The sequence below is a fragment of the Gossypium arboreum genome, chromosome 12, assembly GCF_025698485.1.
Source record: "Gossypium arboreum isolate Shixiya-1 chromosome 12, ASM2569848v2, whole genome shotgun sequence".
Taxonomy (NCBI): domain Eukaryota; kingdom Viridiplantae; phylum Streptophyta; class Magnoliopsida; order Malvales; family Malvaceae; genus Gossypium; species Gossypium arboreum.
Window position 1 is genome coordinate 14,236,387 of NC_069081.1, and position 24,487 is coordinate 14,260,873.

A 24,487-nucleotide genomic window follows, 5' to 3' on the forward strand; every position below is an offset into this window, starting at 1 on the left:
TCAGAGAACTGGCAAGCAAACAGATTCGTAAAGAATGCTCTAAAAAGTGGAGAGATCTCTTACTTGGTAGGAGAGGAGTTGAATCGGTACCTTTTAGTCTCGGAGGAAAGATGGGCACAAAGTTCAGATTGAAGGAGAGGGTGAAGAATCTGATTTCAAAAAGGGATAGTAAATAAAAGCTTTATTCTTGTTATTGCTATCATCAAAACTGATAGGTGCTTTGAAATGACAAATCAATTAATGGTAGTGGAGGCCAGCCATTTGAGTTGACTGAGTAGACAATTAGTTTCTTGTTTTCATTCAGATGCATTTACTGCTTATTGTTTCTTTTAAGTTACGTTTATTTTACAGCTTTTTAGGAAGGCTTCATTAATCCATAATATAATGGGGCCGGATTTGGTTTAGGTTTGATGTATTAGGCCTGGGCCTAAGGGTCTTTGTTGGGTCTTTATGTTTTTCTTTTCTATTTTTTTAAATAATATACTTAGTCAATTGATTTAAAAAAAAGTCTAATTTAGATTTAATCTTGAGTTTTTAAAATTAGAATGAGAAAGATAGAAAAAATTACATTTTATTACCATAAAAATGTTTTATCTAATAATTTTGACTTTTTTTTTCTTAGCCCACAATACCACGTGGTATTCTTTCAATGGGCCTTGAGTAATTTTGACAAAAATTAATTATGTTAGATCAGAATATTAATAAATTCGATAAAATTAAAAGTACAAGTACCACATCAAAAGATTTATTAAAATATAGGGTAGTTTTGTCATTAACCCAAATTCAGGTTTAAGTATTTGAAAACATTTTAGTTTAAATATTTGAAACATATATTTTATATATATTAAAAAAGATTCTAATTTGTTTTAAAATTTGTATAGCTTTAAATATGTTTATAATTTTGGACTTTTTCAAATTTTAGAATTAAGTACTCTTAATACTTTTACATATTTTAAATGATTTGTTAACATGACATATAACATCAAATAGTGTCACATCAACATTTAAGTATATGTGGCAAGTTACATTAGCGTTGATCGTTGGTCAACTAATGGACACATCAAAGTTTCCATCCAAAAATTACCAATTTGAATAAAAAATGCAACAATAAAAGTGCAATAAAAAAAGAATTAAGATGGTATTGAAAAAATTGGTAAAAATTAATGGCAAAATTTGTAATTAAGTCTAAAAAAGTTGTGATAAATTACACCCTAGAAGAAAGACGAGGAATAACCTTATCCTTGTCGGTTTTTGTTATGGAGTGAAGGAATTATAGTATTAAATTACGATTCCAGAATCCGTTGCAGATGTGATTGCGGTGTTGCAGTTACGAATTCTGTCACAAATGTGATTGGAGTGTCGCGGTTGTGACTATCGCAGACGTTACGTAATGCATAACGGTTGTTGCGGGCGTGATTTTATTAAAAAAAATCACAATTGTTCTAAAACATTATACTTGTACATTTTAAAATCATGTTTTACTATTCTAATATTAATGATACTTTTTATGAGTTTTATTTAATTTGTAAAATTAAAAAATATAATTTACTTATATATTTTCTTTTGAAGAAAAAAGCCCTTTGCTCCTTATCATATACTATTGAATTTTGTGTTGATTTTTTACTACTAATCCTTGGTTATTAACATTAACTATTGAATAATTAACCTTATTCTTTTGACTCCTAAAGTTCATTAATATAAACTATTACCTTAACCCGAAAACGTAAATAATTTTTGTTATATTTTTATTCATTGAATAATTCAATCATAGTTTTATTTATAACTTTTGAAAAATAATTTCCTCGTGTGATTTTCCCTATAATTTTTGTAACATAAATATTAAATCCTTTGAACCGCATTGCACATTGTAGCATTACATAATAGATTTTAACTGCAGAAATTGTGATGCGATTCTTTTATTGTGTTGCACCAATATTATAGTATGATGACTTAAAAAACCTTCATCGTTCTAAAAGGAGATATTTTAATCTCCATGAAATCAACCTGTAATAGTCTATTCCTTTTATCTCTATAATTCTGATTGCTACTGCAACCTCTACATCTCTTTCTCTTTTTCTTTCCTTCTTTCAAACTAACTTTCTCAGATTGTATTATTTGTTTGATTTTGACATTACCATCATGAGATTTCCACTCCTTATCATGCATTGGTTTTCTAGCTCTTCCCAAACACACACTCTTTTTTTCCACGTGGGTTGTTGGTGTGTTGTTTCTTTAGCTATACAGTAAATTCTAGTTGAGTAGTATTAATCGACTTTTTGGCTATGATTTTCCATTGAAAATCCCTCTCTTTTTTTTTTTCTAAAGATTATTTTCTTTTATCCAAAATTCTCTAATTGATGAGGCTACTTACCTTATAAGAAGTGACCTAGAAGAGTTGTAATCAACTATGGTACATTTGCTTTTCTTTCCATATCTCTAAACATAAAATCACAATATCATTTCATATCTCCTCTTTCTCTATCTGTTGTATTCTCTCATCAATCTTAGCTACCGCTGTATGCCTAACATTAAATAAATAAACTCCCAATTTTTTTTGGCTATTTCTTTTTATCTTATTAAATTCTAAACAACCTAATCAATGACTATAGTTTAAGGCAAACCCCAACCACAATCTTTTTTATCAATGAAAGTAGGGGTGTAAAAGCATTTCGAGCTTGAAACAAAACTTAATAAGAATGGATGATAATACACTGAAGTTTGATAAGAAACAATGCTTTAATTATATATACCAGTTACTAAGAATGGATGATAATACACTGAAGTTTGATAAGAAACAATGTTTTAATTATATATACCAGTTAGGTTTCTTTTGGCTATGACAATAATATATTTGGTTTAGACCACATATTCTTCTTCTAATTGCATTTTGACTGAATCTTTACGCTTACCAGTGAACATGTTGTTTTCAATTTTCAACTTTAGCCTTGCAGGGTAAAATGTTTTCTTTTTTCTTTTTAATTTGGAATATTATTTGTTTAATTTCTCATCCATTTCATTTGTCCTTCACCAACTAGCATGGTACATTATATAGAGAGAGGGAAAAGGATCCACATGCAATGTGAGAGATATAATGACATCGTTGGTTCATTGGAATCAAATAGAGTTGGAATTGAATAATTATTTGGTGAAAATAAAATAGAGATGTAATAGGTATTACATAATTTTGTTGATTGAATAAAATAGATATGTAATGGTATTAATTTGGTGAATAAAGAGACCTAATCAAATTAGTCACTTTAGCTCCTATATTATTAAAAGAATCAAATAAATTTAAATTGGAATAGATTTAACATTTCTTGTTTTAAAATATCAATTATTGTTAAGGAGTTAATATTTTTAAAGTTTTATAGTTCGCAAATGAAATATTTTGTTTGGAATTAAAGCGCAATTGAAAAAATTCAAGACATTTTTTATACAAGAAATGTTAACTTTGTTACAAATTGGACTTATTTAATTTTTTAATAGTATAAGTACTAAATTGATCCAATCCTTGTAATCTGAGAGACTTCCCAAGTATTTTAACTGTATTAATTACTTGATTGAGTAAAATATTCTTACAAATAAACTAAGGAATCAACTCAAAAGGAAAAATTTTATCATTTCATCAAAATTTAAATTTTATTATATTATTATTTCATATCTAATAAAGTTTTTAAAATATATTATATTTACTAAGGGTGCATTTAGAAAGCCATATAATAAGTGGATTTGGATATTATCGTTTGTAAATTATATGTGTGATATGTTTGGATAATCATTGTAATAAATGAGTTTTGTTATGATGCTCACTATTATCGACTCGTAACCCGATTAGGACTAGTCGGGTTCTACACAGTTTGTACTTTAAGGTCATGTGACACTATGAGTTCGTGTGTAAGGCACTCGCACCCTCCCATGAGATCGCATGATGTGGGTTTGCATGCCATCGCATAAGCTAACCCACATTGTATAAACATGTGTTAAACCTAGAGTAGTGTACGTGTCGACATGCATGGAGCCTACCTCCGACATCACATCTATGTCCAATAATAATATCATACACAACTTCACTATGTAAAGGATACACATAGAAACACTCAACAAATTGGTGCGGTGAGCATGGATAGACTTCCAATCTCAAGATTTTCAATTTGATAAAAAGCCAAAATGACTCACCCCAACGAGAATTTCCCTACCAATTTCCCATTAGGACAGCAAGGAGGTTTTGGCACTGGCAATCAACCCAGCAAGATAGACCTTTTTACTGGTTGGTTTGCTGGCCAGCCAAAGAACATGGGTAACTCAGGCCATACAGGTGCTTCCAACTCTTTCAATCCCAACACTCCCTCAGGTCAGGGACCGTCATTTCCCTCTGATCAGGGAGCATCGTTGTAACACCCCTAACCCGTATTCGTCGCCAGAACAGGGTTATAGAGAATTACCATAATTTACAGAACAAATAAACAGATATTTCATATCATATAGCATTCATATTAGAAACTAGTTGTAATAAAGCATAATGTCCCTTATGTGAGCCCTCGAGGCCCAAAATACACATTAAAAACAAGTTGGGACTAAACCGGGTACTTAAAGAATTTTTTGGAAAACAGTAAAATTTTTTAAAGATGCAGGGGATACGCGCCCATGTGGCCAAGCCGTGTGGCTCACACGATCAAAAGACACACTCGTGTCTCAGGCCATGTGGGCATTCAAAATAGGGGCACACGGTTATGTCCCAGCCCGTGTCCATACCTGTGTAACTCTCTGACTTGGGTCACACTGCCAAGTCACATGCCCGTGTGCTAGGCCGTGTTGAGTATGCTGACTTGAGAAATTTAAAAGATACAGGGGACACACGGTCGTGTCACCTAGCCGTATGTCACACACGGCTGAGACACACACCCGTGTCTCTGCCCGTGTGGGCAAAAATAGACTGTTTTCAAGCCACATTTTTCACCCCATTTATCATCAACCTAACACAACACTTTAGCACAATATCAAGCCATAACAAGACATTCAAATCAAGCCAAAAACAAGTTTTATACATAACATATCACCACATATATCCAAGTATTCAAACTTACCAAATTGACCAAATACACATATATGCATATATTTTACCAAAATACTATCTTATACCAATCATCAATATGCTTATAAATTATACCTCATTCAACCACCTCAAGCACACATTAAACATGATAAGGCCACAAGTATATATACATCAAAATATACCAAATATAAGTCATACAAATGGCTAATATCAATAAAATATTTGTATGCCATCATTGGTTAAATTAACCTATACATGTCATTATAACCAAAATTAGTTTACTATATGTACTGAAAAGGCCAATGAATAGTGTAAAGTAGCTTCGACCAACTTCTAGCCAAATCGAGCTTCTGAATTACTATAAAACATGAGAAATAAAATAGAGTAAGCATTTAAGCTTAGTAAGTTCGTATAACGTGGAATTTAACTTACCATTTATTCACATTTAAGGTAAGCATTCATAACATATCCAAACCAATTTGGCCAAAAGCTTATACACATATCCTCAACATGTTAGCCATGTGAATCTCATGTAATATTCCATAAACATGGGTGAACATAATCACCAAGCAAGTTCCATATACATGTATCATCCCATTTCATGTTTCAATATATCATGAAAGATCATTTCCATGTATTTCACATAAATTCCAGTAACAGTTCATGTCATTCTCATAAAATCTCTTAATAGAACTATGCTCGTTAAACCATTTAAAATATCATTGGATACACGGGAAGTATACACAAAGCATATAAAATTGTAATCCGTTAATTCATATTCAAGAATGCTTATATGAGCATGTAAATGGGAAGCTCTTTCGAGCTGTATAACGGGAAGCTCATATGAGCTTTATAATAGGAAGCTCTTGTGAGCCATGTATCGGGAAGCTCAAAAGAGCCAAATATAGGGAAGCTTGTGAGAGCCAAATATTGAGATGCTCATAAGAGCTAAAAAACAGGAAGCTCGTAAGAGCTGTGGTGTATCCACAACACATGCAGCACAACAACCAATCGGGAACCCTTAATGACATGTCATTTGTATCCATCGAATTTCTAAGGTTCAAACGAGACTCGGTACTTGTCGAATATGTGATCAGTATTTTACATGATAATTACACATTTCACACACATAACAATATTCAACTCAAAACATACAAATATACAATTTAGTTACACGAACTTACCTCGACAAGTATACGTTTGTAAGCTACTAATCCTATACTTTTTCTTTTCCTCGATCCAATTCCATACTAGGTCTATCCGAATCTATACGAATACATTTAAGTCAATTTACTACAATTTATATTCAATTCAATCCAATACACATCTTTGGAAAATTTACTATTTTATCCATATACTTTTAATTAATTACAATTTAGTCCTTAAGCTCGGAACATGAAATTCATACAATTTAATCCTTATTTCAAGCCTAACTGATTTTCATACATATCAATAGCAGCCCATATTTTTCAGAAAATTCAAAATTTTTTCATAAAATTTTCATCTTTTCAATTTAGCCCCTAAATCATAATTTCATCAAAATTCTCTTTACAGAAGTTATTTATCTAACAACCTTTCATTTTCTACCATAACACTTAAAAATTCAACTATACTCATCCATGGAAAAATCCTAATACTTTAACCATTTTGCAAATTAATCCCCGAGATAGCTAGATTAAGCTATTATGATCTCGGGAACATAAAAATCATTAAAAATGAGACAAGAATACTCACCTGATTAAGAAAAATAAGTTTGTCTATCTTCAAGCTTCCATGGCTAGGGTTTCCATGTTTTATTTTAGGAAAGATGATGAAAATTTGTTTTATTTTATTTATTTATCAACATTTTATCATTTACTTTCCAAAATTAACCTTAATAATTTACTAAATTCCAATGATGAATAATCATCCTTATCTACTAACTCCTCTAAATGGTTTATTTGCCATGCAAAGACCTCCAATTTTAAATTCCATAGCCGTTTGATACCTTCAGCCACTAGAATTCAACTTTTGCACTTTATGCAATTTGGTCCTTTTTATCAAGCTAGGCATGTAAACGGTAAAATTTCTTAACAAAATTTTCATACGGTATTTCTATCATATTGTAGACCATAAAATAATGTTAAAATAAATTTTCTTCCAACCTCGAATTTGTGATCCCAAAACCACTGTTCCAATTTCACTAAAAACGGGCTCTTACAATCGCCTGCAATTGTTCGACTTACAGGAGTAGTTAAGGTTGATGAAGGAGCAGATAGCTCAACAAAATGCCATGTTAGAATAGTAGCAAGCATTTCGATAGGCATTGTTAAGTCAAAACGAAAAATTAAGGAGGAAGATGTAATTTGACAATTTTGATCTTCAAGAAAATATCATGCGTGCTCATGAGGAGGATGTAAGGGCACATGCAAAACCGTGGCAGAATGAAATGGATGTTCTGTATAGAGATGTACTAGCGTTGCATCCTAATGCCTAGGATATAGATTAGTTATTTTGTTCTAGTAACCCATTGGCTCTTAAGATAGCAACTGTGAACCTACCAACTGAGTTTAAGGTACCAAAGGAAGTGTTTGAAGAAAAAAGGGATCCTCAAGCACATTTCATACAGCACAATGATTATATGATGTATTAAGGGCCTCTAATGTTCTAAAATGTAAAGCCTTTTTGACGAACCTTAAAGGAAGTGCGAAAGATTGATATTTTTCTTTACCACAAGGCTCCATCCAGAGTTTTTCGCAATTGGGTCAAATTTTTTTTGGAAGATTTCGAGCTCATAGAACAATAATGAGCACTCATATGAGTTTAATGTCAGTAAAGCAAAGGCATGAGAATCCTTGCAATATTATGTTAAATGTTTCCATGCAACAATGTTAAACACAAAAAATTTGAAGGATCACTGGGCCATTGATGCCTTTATCATGGGTGTCCAGAATGAACATGTGTAATACTCATTCATTGATAATAGGCCACATAGTTTGGTAGATTTGTATGAGAGGTCTCATAAGTTTTCTAAAGTAGAATAAATTAAAAGAGCAGTTTGCAATACCTTTCAGAAGGGTGACAAACAGTTTAGAAACCGACAAGGAGTTCGTAGTCATTAAGGCCCTCCTTATTAGAGTCTACGCGTATAAGGAGGGGTACAACAGAGGGGTTATTCATGAAATGAATCATCAAGAGCATTTTAAAGACCTTAGGTCAAGCTCACAAGGAGGTATGTTCCTCATGGAAAATATGAAACCTACAGTCTCTTAAATGCTATGCATACCTATATTCTTAGTCAGGTTAAAAATTTGGGCATCTTGCCAAGTCCTCCACCCATGCTGTAACTCCACAAACCCGATCTAATGAACTGAATCTGAATTTAGGGTGTTACTACTCAAGTACATATGTAGTTCACTCAATCATACAAATTTACATTCAATTACAACTGTTTTAATTATAAATTTCTCTAAGAAATACATAAGTATGAATAATACAAGAATTTCATTTTAGTATACATAGGATTGAATAGATGTTTTAGTCTATTACAATTATTCAGTGTAAAAGGCTCCTATAAAATAACTCAGACTTGAACACACCAATAGGCTTGCTTTGTACGCATAATAACCCGATACGTCGCTCCTTTGGCATAGCCCTGTCATAGACACAAACCAACATTCTTATAACATAAAGCACAAAGGTAAGTTCATAAGAACTTAGTGAGATCAACACCCAATTACCTCATTTGTTTTTATATTTCTCATCTAGTAATTCAGTTCGTCACCGTTGCCTTTGTTCTTCAACTTGCCTCTAGCGAAAAATTTCCTAGAGTGCCATTATTCGTACTTTAGATGTAAGCCCTGACTTCTAAGATCATGCCTTACTTCTCGCATCTTGATACATTACTCACGTTCTTCAGTTTACACTATCATGATTCCTTAACCATACTCATTCTAGAGGCTCATACAGACAAAATATTGTTGTTCTTACATTTATACTCTAAGCTATCACTTCTTCAGAATCCATGAATGATTTCATACATAAGTAGAAGATGAGTTCTTTAATTATAGGGTTTGATTCTTTCAAGAGAATACCTTTCTTCATCTAATAATTACATACATATTACCTTCTTCTACTTACTAGACATAGCCTTTACGTAGATTTGTGCTTCAAATTAATTAACCCGTACTTCGAATTCGCCACATATTCTGACGTATTCTAATTTCTCTATTCTTATCTTAAGGCCATGTAAGGCCTGCCCCAACAACTCATATGGAGCTTTCCATAAAAGAAACACATTAAATTATCTTATCAGAAGTGTAACATGATATGCCACAATGGCTTCTTCTCTAGGGTTTGTTATACCTACCGTTCCTTCAAAGTTCGACATACATACTATCCCTTTGGTGTTTTTCGGGAACACTATTTCTTTCTTTCAAAGCCTGCCATAGAGACATTTTGTAATGACTCGAATTTTACAGTTACCGAAAAAAGTGCATTTTCGAGTCTTTGTTACTGAAAAATGGATTCGTAAATATTTATTAAAAATATTAACGAAGTTAAGTGAGTGGATAATTAAAGTTTAATTAAGTGAATTAGCTTAAATTAAGGTTAATTAGGTATAAGGATTAAATTGAATATAGTGTAAAAGCTTAATTATAGAATAAAGAAAAGTCAAAGGACTAAATTAGCAAATAAACTTTATGTGACAAGTGTGGTAAGTATAAATACATGTGTATTATTTTAATTGGTACAAATTTATGTATATATATATTTGCTTATTATTTAAGAAATAATAACTATAAATTAAAATATAATAATATAAAGTATAATAAATAAAAGACAAGTGTATGGTGATATATGGATACATATGTACTAATAATATACACATGTATAAATAATAAATAAGTATTCTTTAGTAATAATATAATATTATAATAGTTAAATAAAGAAACAAAAGAAAGAAAAAGAATAGAAAGAACAGAACATGAAACGAAAATGGGGAGAAAGAAAAGTGAAAGAAAAGAAAAAGGGAAAACTAGGTATTTTGAGCTTGAAGTTTAAATTGGTAAGTCAATCAAGCTTTTTTTACTTAATTTTGATGTTTTAGAAGTTTTAGAACAAAGTTTTGATGAAATTAAGTTGATATTTTGAAGGTTATTAGATTTCTAGATATTATTCATGTTGAATAAAATGATGAATTAGGGGTTAAATTGATAAAATTTCAAGTTAGAAGTGAAATAAGGATTAAATTGTAAAGTAAATCATAAGTTTTAAATAGTAGGGACTAAATTAAAGAATTTCAAAATTTTGGTTTTATGCTGAAATTAGAGAGTTGAAATTAGGTTAAAGTGAAAATTGAATGAAAATATTGAGTTAAATGTGAAGAATAAAAGTTAGTCTCGATTTAGGACTAAATTGAAATTTAGAAAAAAGTTGAATAAAAATTAAAACATTCAAATGTAACACCCCTAACCCTGTCCTGTTACCGAAACATGATTACGGAGTATAACCGATCATTACAGTACATTTATAAGTAAAATAAGAATAAATATAATACTGTACATCAGAATATAGCTTTAATGGGCCTACAGTACTTAATAAATGTCACTAAATCAAAGCGAGGTTCGATCGGAAACTTAGAAAATTTTTCGTGAAGTTTTAAATTTTCTTCCTTTGAACAGTACCACATGCTCGTGTGGCTAGTTAAACATGCCCGTGCGGCTTGGGACACTCCCATGTCATCAACCCGTGTGCAACACTGACTTTTAAACACGACCATGACACACGTCTGAGTGGCCTGCCCGTGTACTAAACTGACTTTAAGATATGGCCGTGGAAACCAAGGCACACGCCCGTGTACTATCTTGGTTGTAACAATTTAAGGGCAGGGGACACAAAGCCTAACAACATGCCCATGTGCAAGCCGTGTGTCTCACACGGCCTGGTCACACGCTCGTGTGACAAACCATATGAACTCAAAATGAACCTTGTATTTTAAAATTTACCAATCCTGCAAATTTTAAACCACAACCAATACAAATACCAATACTAAATCAATCCAATACTTGACTTAAAACACTTATCATGAATCATTATCAATTATCAATTTAATTATTTCACTATTACAATCACAATGCCAAATAACACACTTAAGACATCCTAGGTGCATGCCATTATCAACAATTAACATACTTTACCTTATTGAGTTCGGGATCGGCCTGGGATGCTGATTCAACAATCTGACTTTAACTTAACTTGCGCACGGAAATAAATCGTACGCTGAGTATGAACTCAGTGGTTTTTCTATAATCTGAACATTTAAAACATAACATACACTTATTGTCCTATAATAATCATAAATATTCATTTATTCATTTCATAAGTAATTTCTTTACAACTCATTCAACCTTCATTATCTAATAACTTGATTAACTTCTTCATTTAATTCTCAACAATAATATTCTCCATTCATATGTCTTACTTATGTTTCTGTTCACTATTCAATATCAGTAAACATATTTCAGTATCGAATAATTTATCAGTTTCTTTCAGTAACATTTAGTCATTCGATAATGATTAGTTATCCAGTAACGATTATTCGTTCAGTAGCAATCCTTTACTCAGTAGTAATCAATTATTCGATTTCAGTCAGTATTTTTCAATAACAATCATTTAATCATTATTATTCAGTATCAGTCAATCATTTATTCAGTAACAGTTAAATATTCGATAGCAGTCAATTTTTCAATACCTTATTTGCCCTATTAACATGACTCGGACCTGGACGGATACACGGATCCAACCCACACACCGGGGATAGTATACAGTGTTTTATCGGTCGAAGCCGGAATACATCGTAGGGTAATGATATGATAGCGATATGATCCACGATCAGTCTGAGTACCTCTTGAACGAATCCGGAGCGATCCACGATGAGTCGACACATATAGTGTCTCATCGACACACAGTCGGAATATCCCTAAACACTTCTAATCCTATGGCATGCCAATTATATCCGACTAGCCCGACACTGTTAATAGGGTATTCAGTAAACTTTCAAATTATCAATTTCATTTGTAATTTAATTTCAATTCAATTTAATACATTTTTCCATATCAATCACATGCAATTTAATTGCAATACAATATACATTTTGATTCATTTCAATAATCATAAAACACAATAATGCTTACCTTAATTACTTACCATAACATTCAATCAAAATATAATAATTAACAATTAAAATTAGCTTTTCAATGTATCAACCTACACATTAAATAATAAATTCAACAATTAAATATTAAGTTTGGATTATAGAAACACAAATCCTGATTTACGAGCTAACCCTCGTTGACCTCGTCTTTTCCTTTCTTAACTAAGGATTTTTTGGCACCCCGTTAGCTACAAAATTAATACAATTTATAATCATTAATACAGTAAAATTTTCACATTGAATGTTTTAATTTTTATTCAACTTTGTCTAAATTTCAATTTAGTCCCAAACCGAGACTAACTTTTATTCTTCACATTTAACTCAATATTTTCATTCAATTTTCACTTTAAACTAATTTCAACTCTCTAATTTCAGCATAAAACCAAAATTTTGAAATTCTTTAATTTAGTCCCTATTATTCAAAACTTATGATTTACTTTACAATTTAATCCTTATTTCACTTCTAACTTGAAATTCTATCAATTTAACCCCTAATTCATCATTTTATTCAACATGAATAATATTTAGAAATCTAATAACCTTCAAAATATCAACTTAATTTCATTAAAACTTTGTTTTAAAACTTCTAAAATATCAAAATTAAGTAAAAAGGGCTTGATTAACTTACCAATTTAAACTTCAAGCTCCAAATACCTAGTTTTCCCTTTTTCTTTTCTTTCTCTATTCTTTCTCCCCATTTTTGTTTCATGTTCTGTTCTTTCTATTCTTTTCTTTCTTTTCTTTCTTTATTTAACTATTATAATATTATATTATTACTAAATAATACTTATTTGTTATTTATACATGTGTATATTATTAGTACATATGTATCCATATATCACCATACACTTGTCTTTTTATTTATTATACTTTATATTATTATATTTTTATTTATAATTATTATTTCTTAAATAATAAGCAAATATATATATACATAAATTTGTACCAATTAAAATAATACACATGTATTTATACTTACCACACACTTGTCACATAAGGTTTATTTGCTAATTTAGTCCTTTGACTTTTCTTTATTCTATAATTAAGCTTTTACACTATATTCAATTTAATCCTTATACCTAATTAACCTTAATTTAAGCTAATTCACTTAATTAAACTTTAATTATCCACTCACTTAACTTCATTAATATTTTTAATAAATATTTATGAATCTATTTTTCAGAAACAAAGACCCAAAAATGTACTTTTTTCGGTAACTGTAAAATTTGAGTCATTACACATTTTCCTCATATGGTTGCCACAAAGACCATTCTTTTGTGTGCGCCACGAAGGCATTCTTTTCTTCATTTGCCACATGAGCTTTTCTTTCCTTAAATAGCCATAAAGGCTTTTATCTAATAGATTGCCACAAAAACTTCCATTTCATAGATTGCCATAAAGACTTCCATTTCATAAATTGTCACAAAGGCTTCCATTTTCTAGCGTGTTCATAATAGGGATTCACCTAAACTCACGTTTTGTGAAGTTTTCCCTTCATCATCCTTGGTCATGCAAAAAACCCTATTAGGTAGTAACCTTTCTTTAGTTCATTCCATACGATGCCATAACCCACCAGCTATGGTATTTCCATATGATACCATAGCCCAACTATGGTCTTACTTGATATGGTGCCATGACCATGGACTTTCCTTTCAGAGGTCGTGTTTAAAGTCTTGACAGACCCCTTTAGACTTCACCATAGTGAATAGACATAGACTCACTTGATAGACTCTTCATATAATGGCATCATTCATTACTCAACACTTTATTTATACGAACACCCAAATGGTTTCTCATCTCATCACATTTTTCCAGACATACTCATACCACCATACTTTAACTTTCAAGATTCAAACCACTTACTCATTCCTCATATTTCCTACATACTACACATGCAATAACATAATCACCATACCATACTATTCTAGTTTGATTACATAGTTCAATCATTGTTCATTGAAGCACTCACATGAACAATATACAAGCAAGAATCAGCTTAGGCACTCACCTCACACCCACGAATATTAGCTTAATCTCCAGATCCCAAACATCCAATATGAAAACCCAACAATCATTGCTTATAAGACATAGAGATACCGTTAAAACTCATTCATATAACTTTTTTCATCATCTGAAACCTAGATAACCTTCACGCAACATCTAAGTTTTACAATTTAGTTCCTAAGTTTTAATTAACAATTTTCTCAATTTAATTACTTAACAAATCTTTAATATATTTTCTTACTAACTCTATATATCTTCCTATTTTATCTTAAGGAATTCGATTTACGAAAATGAGATTTCGAAACCACATTTTCCGACATTGACAAAAGTCAAGTCGTTACATATCAAAAGCTTTATGAATTATTACAAGATAAAAACGTATTGGATCAACTTGAACATTTCCAACAATTGTTAAAAGATAAAATCAAAGTTGTTTAAGTGACCCATGACCTTAATATCAAGCAAAACGAAAAAATCATATATCTAAATGTCAAAAGATTTTCAATGTGAGCCATCAAACTCCCCCTAAATATATGGAGAAATGTAACTTGATCATATATTCTTATATACACTTAGAAAAAAATTTAAATATCAAAATTAAAGTACCCAAACAATGAAGGTGTCGATCTTCAGTGTGGGGAATCGATCCCTATGAACAAAGTACAAAAAATTGTAAAAGAAAAAAAAAAGGAATTTCATTGTTTATGGTTAAGATTTTGATGTTTTTAGTTAAAAAAAATTGGAAAGGTTAAAAATATCATTTTTTTTTTAAACTGGATCAAAATACAATTTTGGAAGATATTTAAAAAGGATTTTAAAAAGTGTGAAAAGAAAATGTTGAATGTGCCAAAATACATTGAATTAAGGATATTTCATTTAAAAGACATTCCAACAAACTCACAAACATAACCTAATAGAACTTGTTCATATTACGAGGGATTGAAATAATCTAGAACTTAAAAACTCATTTTTGTTTCCTTATTTTCCTAAATAGCTTAGGTCTATGTTTGAGATACTTTAGTGATTTTTTTTTTTAATTTATAACAATGTAACTCAATTCTTTCAACAGCTGTTGGTGAATTTTTTCCTTACTTCAAATTATGTAATTAGCACGATTAGATCATCAATCTTGGTTCTTCATTACATAATTCATCTAAATTTTTGTTTATTGTTTATTTATTTTAATCTCTGAATTATTGATCCTAGTTTCAGATTTTATTCATCCTTAAATTCCATCTTGTCCTAAGCTTAATCATGCTCTCAAAACTCAAAGATCTTTCTTTCAACTTCTTAAAGTCAAATTCTTTGTTAGAATCTTTGAAACATAAATAGGTGGAGTCGATGAAATTTTGAAATAAAATGGACTTTGTAATGGGCCAAGTCCAAAGACTCTCTAGGTGAGAGTTGATCCTCGGCCTGTCAAAGTTGAGCCCAATTTTTGCATCTCTAGTGTCCATGGTTACTTGATCGACCCGCAATTTCCCTCTTTCATTCTCATTGTTTCCATTACACGATCTCGGAAGAAATGGCTTCCGCGGATAGCAATCTCCTTATCCTCAATTTCCTAACCTTGGCTTCATTGTCCCTATTCTATGCCGACAAAGCTTTTTGTATTCGGATTCCAGATCGGGCCTCCACCACGCCTCGGGAACTGTCAGATCAGTCTCTGAAAACCGCGGTTTTTGCCCTCGGTAGTTTCTGGAGATCGGAAGCTGTCTTCGGGTGCTTAAACGGTGTCGTTCGAACTACTTCTGGTTATGCTGGCGGATCCAAAATCAATCCCGAATACAGAAGCTTAGGTGACCACGCCGAGTCTGTAATGGTCCGTTATTTCTCTTCCACTCCTTTTAAATTATCTTGTTTTGGGAAATGATTGTTGTGAATAAGGGTATGTGAATGGTGAACAGGTTGAATATGATCCCAAGGAGATTAATTTCAGGCAACTTCTGGAGGTTTTTTGGTCTAGCCATGACCCAAGACAGGTTTTTGGCCAAGGTCCTGATGTAGGTCCCCAGTACAGGTAACCATCATGACCAGAAAATAAGAGAAAAGAACCCATATTACTACATTTTCCTACTTTTTGATGACGAGCTTCCGTATCTCAATTCAACCAGGTCTATTATTTTTACGAATGGGACTGAAGAGGCTAGATTAGCTGCCATGAGCAAAGAAAGGGAGCAAACCAAGTCGCGGAGCAGCATTTTGACAACCCAAATTCAACAACTTGAATCATTTTATCCGGCAGAACCTGAACATCAGGTGAGGGTGTCTGAGTATTCTTTGTCATATCTTATGATCCACAAGCTTCTTTTAGTCTTCAGTTTGTGTTGAATTTGTTAGATTTAATTGAAATCGGACCTGATTTAATATGTTGGTCCCATCAGATGCTTGTCTAGCTTTTTATTATTAGGAGCCTCCTAGTAATTATGGAGAACTAATGTGCATGAAAATTTTAATCTAATCAAATTAGCAACCAAATTAGTGACCGGGTTTTCTATGTCCATATGAATTTGGATGATGGGAAACAAATATTATAGCCTTTTTTGATAGATTTAGAAGTTCAAAGGAGTTGCTCTCATAGGTAAATGAGTGACTGGTATGTTGGTTCAATGTGCAGAAATTTGAGCTCAAACGCCACCCGATGCTTCTACAGCTGATAGGAAACCTGCCTGAAGATGAACTTGAGGTGTCTAACCTAGCAGCAAAACTTAACGGTTATGCTGCGGAGCTTTGCCCTCAAAGGATTCAAAAGCAGATTGATGCAAAGATCAATGGAATTATTAGGAGGGGTTGGCCTGTTTTAAGAGATGTATAGCTGAGACCATTGGAGTTGTGCTTCAGATGAATGAAATCAGTATGTGCCTTTTTGGGGCTGAGCGACTCGATTTTGTGGGTTTTTTAACCTTAGATGAGCTTAGCATAGATTTGATTGTTTGGATGGTTAATTAAGTCGAATATTATAGTAATTCGCAGAGTAAAGCCTTCATTTTCGATGTATTAATTGTTGACTCTATTTCGTAAGCATAGAAATAGCTCATCAAAAGCTTTTCTTGTTTTGTTTTATTTGCAGTGTAATTCCCTTGCTATTCATGTCAAAAGGTTAGTTATTCTTATTGATGTAAAGTCAAATTTAAGTAAATTCAGTTTAGGGTTTTAATATACATGCTATTAGTTCAGTGTGTTGCGCAATTGTATCCAAGAATATTCTGAAATTACACGACAATGACATAAATGCTTGGGACAAGTTGTTGTTGAGGCATTAAATTCTATGTTTTTAGGGTCAGTCTCAATAATTATGTAGACCAGGGTCGTTTGATGCAATAACCTCACTTCGGTTCACAGGCAAAAAATTGCTCCATTGGAATAGAAAAATTCCTCCATTGGAATAGTCATTCTTTTTTCCTTTATAACCCTTCCTATACCTTTTTGTCTTTCTCTTAGTACTTAAAGCTTCCAACATTCTGCCAGTTAGGCTCTTAACTGAAACTACCATTCAGGTAAATGCAATTCAACCCCTGAAAGCAACCCTTGAGCAGCTTGTCTAGCTCGGTGTTGCATGTATGTCCAGCTTGTACTTGCTGTGAACGGAATGAGGATCCTGGCCTGTCCTTCAGCATTCTGATATCTGAGAGCAGAGTTTCATATTTCCAGTGTCTCACTTGATTGCTTCCTTGTTGCAGTTGACAGAAGTTGTCTTCACCTGTGTTGATCTTCGTGAATAAGTATCTCCTGTAGGAGGTGTAGTTTAGCAAGGTTCTCGTCATGTGTTTCCAAGCAGTTAGCATAAGAAGTTAAAATAAGTGTTGTCAATAGCATAAATGCAGTAAGCTAAACAATATCCAGAGTGGGCTTTCATCCATGACAAGAAGATTTCCAACTCAGTTGGAGTAAACTGGATGTCATTGGAGGTGTTGATGCGCGCACCAAAGCTCAAATTCCAGCTCATTCAAGTGATGGACTTAATTACAAGATCAAAGACCAAGCAATCTGAGCTAAATTGATTGTGTTCGTGCAAGAATTCGTGACTTAAGGGATGGAGTTCGAGCTTAAAGGCCATCAAGATTTCGAATTTTGGTTCCAAGAAAATCAATAAACCAAATCTTAGACAAATATCAACAGATTTCAATTCTTGAAAATCTTAATTCAAGAACGTGAATATTGGCCATGAACGAGCTTGGAGGATCTTAACTTGCATCAACAAGCAGGAATTTTAAAGCCCATCACCCTTGTTTCACTATATACCTTCTTTAGTCAATAGTCCCGCATTTAAAGTATATCATTCCCTCTTTTACTTTGTATAGCAAGACATGCATACAATGCAAATAGGATATTTGGGGTTCCAATTGAATACCCTGACACGTATTGTGCTAATAGCGCATCAATGCAAACACCCTGAAAAAATGGTTACCGTGTACTTGTGTGCCATCCTATAAGACATATTTCGTTATCTTCAATAAATAAATGTGTACATTCATGGTATGCCTTAATTATTCTATTTAGTCTATTAAAGCAATTTTTAATCACTTGACCACTTCAAAGGTTCATATAGTAATCACTTTTCAAACTTTTTAAAAGCTTATTGAGCAATTTCCATTAACACTCAATAATCATTTCATATATTCACTTATTAAGATTAAATCACTTCTCGACATAGTTTACATAATCACATCTATTTGTACAATTTTACTTTTACACTTAGCCATAATTCACTTGATACCAATAGTGACCATTTATCATTCTCAAGCACATACCACTATACTCTACACATTTTACTCAAATTTCCACTTTTTTTATATTTTTGTTCGACTACTCTATCTAATATACTTCGAAACTATGGGTCTAAAATAGAGAAGACATGTCTTGAGACATGACTTCATTATCTTGAGCCAAAACCTTCCATTTTGATAATTTGAATTATGATTCGTATCGTGACTCTATGTTTAACTTCATATGACCCTAGATTATTGTGTGGGCCCATTTGATCTCACATATAAGTATTTCATTTGTATAACTTGAAACTTATGAATTATACCACATTTATTGGTTTGTTTTCAACCAAAATGAATGAAAATAGTTTGTGTTGCTCCAACAACGAAATGTGACAATCACCATTTGAATCGAGTGTAGAGGGTACTAATCTTTAACGATTTAACTTTATCGCTTTAATTAAAGTTTTATATAAATTTTCCGTAAATATAATTTCTACATATATGTTATAATCTAATTATATATAAAAGTTGTGTATTTAAATTTAACTTATATTTTGTACATATGAAATTGATTTTATCTAAATGATTGAGGAGGAGAATTATAAATCTAAAACAAAAATAGAAATAGTTTTGGCTCAAAAAATATAATATTAATAAAAAGAAAAACATATATAGACGGTTTAAAATGGATCATATTCTAGCTAACCTCGCAAGGATATTGTAATTGACCATTGTATCCTGATCTTCTTTCTCCCCTACCAAACCAGCCCACTTATCGCTAAAACCACTGAAACTCAGAAACCCTGTCTTCTTCCCTTTTTATCTATTTTGAACTCCAAAATGGCGAGCGAAAATGAGAGTTCCAAGGGCGACGCAATTTCTGGCCGCAGGATCGCGTTGATCACTGGCATCACCGGTCAAGATGGCTCATACCTCACCGAGTTCCTCCTCAACAAAGGTTACGAAGTCCATGGCTTGATCCGCCGCTCTTCCAACTTCAACACGCAGCGGATTAACCACATCTACATCGACCCCCACAACGCCCACAAGGCTCGGATGAAGCTCCATTACGCTGACCTCACCGACGCTTCCTCTCTTCGTCGTTGGCTCGACACTATCCGACCCGATGAAGTTTACAATCTGGCTGCCCAATCCCACGTAGCCGTCTCTTTTGAAATCCCTGATTACACTGCCGACGTGGTGGCTACGGGAGCCCTCCGTTTGTTGGAAGCCGTTCGATCCCATATTGCCGACACGGGTCGGACCCATATCAAGTATTACCAAGCTGGATCGTCAGAAATGTTCGGATCCACTCCTCCGCCTCAATCTGAAGCTTCCCCGTTTCACCCCAGATCTCCATACGCGGCTTCCAAATGCGCTGCGCATTGGTACACTGTCAATTACAGGGAAGCGTACGGGATTTTCGCCTGTAATGGAATTCTGTTTAATCACGAGTCGCCGAGGAGAGGAGAGAATTTCGTGACCCGGAAAATTACTCGGGCCGTTGGCAGGATAAAGATTGGGTTACAGAGCAAGTTGTTTTTGGGGAATCTACAAGCTTCTAGGGACTGGGGTTTTGCCGGGGATTACGTGGAAGCTATGTGGATGATGCTGCAACAAGAGAAGCCCGACGATTACGTGGTGGCAACGGAGGAGTCACATACGGTGGAGGAGTTTCTAGAAGTGGCATTCAGTTATGTTGGGTTGAAGTGGAAAGATCATGTGGTGATTGATAAGAGGTATTTTAGGCCGGCCGAGGTGGATAATTTGAAAGGTGATTCAAGAAAAGCAAGAAAGGTTCTTGGGTGGAAACCCAGAGTTGGGTTTGAGCAATTGGTGAAGATGATGGTTGATGAAGATATTGAGATGGCTAAGAGAGAGAAAGTGTTAGTTGATGCTGGTTACATGGATGCCCAGCAACAACCTTAATTTAGAGCCTTTTACAGATTTTCTACTTGCATGATATAGAAGATATTATTTCATATGACGTTTGATTTAAGTCTTTATGTTGTTTGGTTCATTCATTTCATTATTAAGCTTGAATCTTGTGATTTGTGACGGAATGTTAGTATGGAGCACAAAATAAACATCAATCTCAATGAAGAAAGAATTAAGGGTAAAAGAATGTCAGTTATTTACAGATGAGATTAAAAAGAAAAAAAAATGTTAGTCTAATTGGGAGAATGTGGACGTTGAAGTTCGACTAATAGGTTTACCTTACCTGAAGATAAGCTAGTCGAGTTTGAAGTGGAAACCGCAAATGGCTTGATAGATCGAAGAGGTTCAGGTCCCCCTGCAGCTATTCTGTTGCACAGTGGCTCATAATTGCTGAGGACCTCAGTTAACCTTTCTTTAAGCTCCCCAAGCTCCACTTGCAATGTATGAACTACACGAATTATACAAGAGTAGCTTAATCAGATTCTACACACACTCTTATTATTCAGTACAAAAGTTGAATTGCCTTCTGCTAAATGTTGTGAAGCAGTCTTCATTGTGGAAACTGAGTGGTTTAAACTTTGGAGAAGTTTAACTGTCAAAGCGTCAGCGACTTCTATTTTGTATTCTATATCCTCCTGCAATGATTTTGTCCAAATGACTATGTACACCATAATTGTTATAAATTCAAGCAACAGCAAACTACTACTCGGATCTTAAGTTTATTGGAATGTGATAATAATAACCCACAGCAGAACTAACCCACCCATGCGACTGCAACAATTGTTCTCCAACTCACAAAATTTATCAAGGGGATGGCACACCTGCTTCTTGCAAATTGTTTGAGCCTTCTCCTCTTGCCAATCACGGTACGCTGATAACAGCTCCAGGAACACCTTTGGATTTACAGCAGCTATTTTGATAGTCAATAAAGAATAAGTTGTAACAACAACACAACAATATTAGAATATTGTAGCACTTCAAGATCATATTAACCAGTTGCAGCCCAATGTACAGGTGCATAACTTTGTGATTAAACAGTATTCTGTGCACTATCGTTATGTTCATCTTCTCTTTCTGAACTGATAGTAAGCAAATAAAAAAAGAAAAGAAAGTGAATAAAAAGCCTTCAATGCATGTAAACTCAAGAAACTTAACATGCTAATCTAATGGGACCTAAACTGGGATTGGCGCAGCTTATATTAACAATAAAAAGCGTTTGGTTCAAGGAATCTTACATCCCCGTGTAAGATTCTGGAATAACATTCAACTGTTTAGATTCCGAAAATTACGTAATTTAAGATTCCTAAGGAATGTTATTTCTACATATCATTTTACCCTTAAACTATAACTTTATCCCCTAAATTAATATATGCACTGTAATTGTTTTTAATTATTAACAAACGTAATATAATCATTTTCAAGTTAAGATTCAGATTTGGGTTCAAGTATTTGCAACTCATTTTAATTTGCCAAACCTAATTCATTTACTTAATCTTAATCTTTTTCCTTTCTTTTAAAAAGTTTTACCAAATTAAAAGTTAATAACTAAGTCATTTTGCCTCTTTTCATTACATGTTATACACCATTTCTTAAATATTTTACTTTCATCATAAAAATTATTTTAATTTTGACATCTCTTGAGCAAAATATAAATTACAATAAGAAAAAAAATCAAAACAAAGTTAAAATTTATCTGTATTTAAGATATAAACTCAATCCCTTTACAACCTAATGTCATATGATAATGACAACCTTAATTATATTACATTTTGTCAATTATATTACCTTAATTTCCAATTAGTTATTATTATAAGTGTGTGTTTTAATTAACTTGAACTATGTTCATCTTAATTATAATTAAAGACAATTTAGTAAAATATGCTTTTAAGTAATCTAATATCCTACAGCCAAATAATAAAATATTATATTCCAACTTAATGAATAAAACAAGGTAAGCTAGCATGCCAAGTAATGTGCTAAGTAATCCTATGTCCCAATAACTCTATTAGGAGAGGTAATATTATATTCTCGAACTAAATGCTTCCTACATGTCCTACATCTTGATAACTCCATTACGAGAGGTAACATTATATGCCCCCTACATGGTTTCACAAAAATGCAGAGAAGACAAAAATCCATCTTGTTTGAATTCCATAGAATCTAATGCATTACTCTAATTGATACTAATCCCTAGGGTAAGCTAGTCTTCTAATTAATCTATGCTCATTGCCTGCCTTATGAGTTTCGATAACCTGTAAATGCTCAACTCAGCCAACTAAAAAGTTACAAAATAACACATTTCGATGACAGTAAGATATGATGTGATCTTACCATTTATTAACATTCATCACACAAAATTCTTCCACGACAGCAACCTACATTTCACTATGAATGAAATAGTAAATAGCAGGTGCCTACTGTTAGCTAAATGTTTCATAGACAGGATTTGGGCCCCTGCTATGCAAATAATAGCACAATCCCTATTTGTTTCCGGAAAGAACAAAAAGATATTTAAATTGAAACCTATTACAACGAGTACCAGTTCCAATTTAAGTAAAAAGGCTTCATCTATATGGAGTTTGCACTAGTAACTCTAATATAAGGCTATGAAACAATCAAAAAGTGAAGAAATTTCCAAAAAAGAAAAGAAAAAAAACAATTGAGAGAACAAATCGCTTTTTCACTTAAGGCCCACCTTGAGATGAAGATGACGACGGTCTTCGCACTAAAATGTCCGTTAAGCTACCATCCGTTGGCGGTGTGGTCAGTATAGGAGATGTCTATAATTCGAAGGGAGGAAAAAAATGACAAAAGAAAAGGAAACTCTTTAAATGTCTTTATTTTATGGGTGAAATATTAAGGGCAAATTTCAAGAATAAAGCTTACAATTCTAAGGGATTTAAGCTTCTCTAAAATCGGATCGACTGTTTCCGATCGCTGAGAAATAGTGGAGATTTGATCGGCCGAACTCTTTGCCAATAATCAATGTTAATTAAACAATTAAGATATTACTCAAAAGAACCCAGCTTGTGAGGTACCAAAATATCTCTACAAACCGGAAACTTACCAGTGAATAAGCTGCGAGAGACGATTCAGAGGCGCCCATTGCCGAAAGCTTCAAAAAAAAAAAAAATGCAGAAACAACGTCAAAGTATATTGGTACTTTGTTTGTTGTTGTGTACGTGTCGCGTTTGGTTTATGGTTTTCACAGCCCAATTTAAATAACAATTTTATATTGATATTTATTTTTATAAATAAATTTTAAATAAAAAATTCTTCCATTTAAATTCAAAGTTCAACCTAATTTGAATCATTTTAAAGATAATTTTTTTTACTCAAATTCAAATTAGACTCGGCTAAACAGTCGATTCATCCACAAGTTTAAACAAACTGAAAAAAAAAAAAAAAACACCTAATCAATTGATCACAATTGAGTTGTTTTCAAAAATTTGTTTACAATGACTTTTTAGCATTTAATTTTCTTGAACCCATAAAATTTTGACAGATTTTAATATTTTTAAAGCCCTTTAGCCATATGAATGATGAGTTTGTTACCAAAAGGGAGGTTAAAGAAGAAAACTCATACGG

At 32.7% G+C, this 24,487-nt stretch overlaps 3 protein-coding genes across 7 annotated transcripts; 2 read left to right on the forward strand and 1 right to left on the reverse strand.

Moving 5' to 3' along the window:
• The first annotated feature begins 15,704 nt into the window (after window positions 1-15,704).
• On the forward strand, window positions 15,705-17,496 carry LOC108476838 (peptide methionine sulfoxide reductase A5). 2 transcript variants are annotated; one of them, XM_053022431.1, is made up of 4 exons: window positions 15,705-16,074; window positions 16,160-16,272; window positions 16,367-16,511; window positions 17,323-17,496. In XM_053022431.1, exons 1-4 carry the CDS (start codon window positions 15,778-15,780, stop codon window positions 17,407-17,409), a joined length of 642 nt encoding a protein of 213 aa, XP_052878391.1. In that variant the 5' UTR covers window positions 15,705-15,777; the 3' UTR covers window positions 17,410-17,496. The 2 variants fall into 2 exon arrangements, with proteins under 2 accessions (XP_052878391.1, XP_017634683.1); XM_017779194.2 differs by having other exon boundaries at window positions 16,870-17,391.
• A 1,974-nt stretch (window positions 17,497-19,470) lies between these two features.
• On the forward strand, window positions 19,471-21,086 carry LOC108479881 (GDP-mannose 4,6 dehydratase 2). The gene has a single exon (XM_017782719.2). It carries the CDS (start codon window positions 19,802-19,804, stop codon window positions 20,888-20,890), a length of 1,089 nt encoding a protein of 362 aa, XP_017638208.2. The 5' UTR covers window positions 19,471-19,801; the 3' UTR covers window positions 20,891-21,086.
• Window positions 21,045-24,227, reverse strand: LOC108479882 (uncharacterized). Of its 4 annotated transcripts, none has more exons than XM_053022866.1 (5): window positions 23,967-24,226; window positions 23,786-23,836; window positions 23,595-23,679; window positions 21,721-21,809; window positions 21,045-21,534 (listed from the first exon to the last, which is right to left on the reverse strand). In XM_053022866.1, the coding sequence occupies exons 1-5, from the start codon at window positions 24,003-24,005 to the stop codon at window positions 21,376-21,378; spliced, it is 423 nt and encodes a 140-aa protein (XP_052878826.1). In that variant the 5' UTR covers window positions 24,006-24,226; the 3' UTR covers window positions 21,045-21,375. The 4 variants fall into 4 exon arrangements, with proteins under 4 accessions (XP_052878826.1, XP_017638209.1, XP_052878827.1 ...); XM_017782720.2 differs by having other exon boundaries at window positions 23,786-23,869; window positions 23,967-24,218; XM_053022868.1 differs by having other exon boundaries at window positions 21,487-21,534; window positions 21,659-21,809; window positions 23,786-23,869; window positions 23,967-24,227.
• Between the last annotated feature and the right edge of the window lie 260 nt (window positions 24,228-24,487).

What these genes read in the sequence shown, in the direction of transcription:
- LOC108479881 (XM_017782719.2), top strand. Translation starts at nt 19,802, where the DNA reads ATGGCGAGCGAAAATGAGAGTTCCAAGGGCGACGCAATTTCTGGCCGC.
- LOC108479882 (XM_017782720.2), bottom strand. Translation starts at nt 24,005, where the DNA reads ATGGGCGCCTCTGAATCGTCTCTCGCAGCTTATTCACTG. An exon ending in AGCTTAAATCCCTTAGAATT is followed by an intron (nt 23,680 to 23,785) that starts GTAAGCTTTATT and finishes TTCGAATTATAG; the next exon opens with ACATCTCCTATACTGACCAC. An exon ending in GTCGTCATCTTCATCTCAAG is followed by an intron (nt 21,810 to 23,594) that starts GTGGGCCTTAAG and finishes CTATCAAAATAG; the next exon opens with CTGCTGTAAATCCAAAGGTG.
- LOC108476838 (XM_017779194.2), top strand. Translation starts at nt 15,778, where the DNA reads ATGGCTTCCGCGGATAGCAATCTCCTTATCCTCAATTTCCTAACCTTG. An exon ending in ACCACGCCGAGTCTGTAATG is followed by an intron (nt 16,075 to 16,159) that starts GTCCGTTATTTC and finishes AATGGTGAACAG; the next exon opens with GTTGAATATGATCCCAAGGA. An exon ending in CGGCAGAACCTGAACATCAG is followed by an intron (nt 16,512 to 16,869) that starts GTGAGGGTGTCT and finishes TTCAATGTGCAG; the next exon opens with AAATTTGAGCTCAAACGCCA.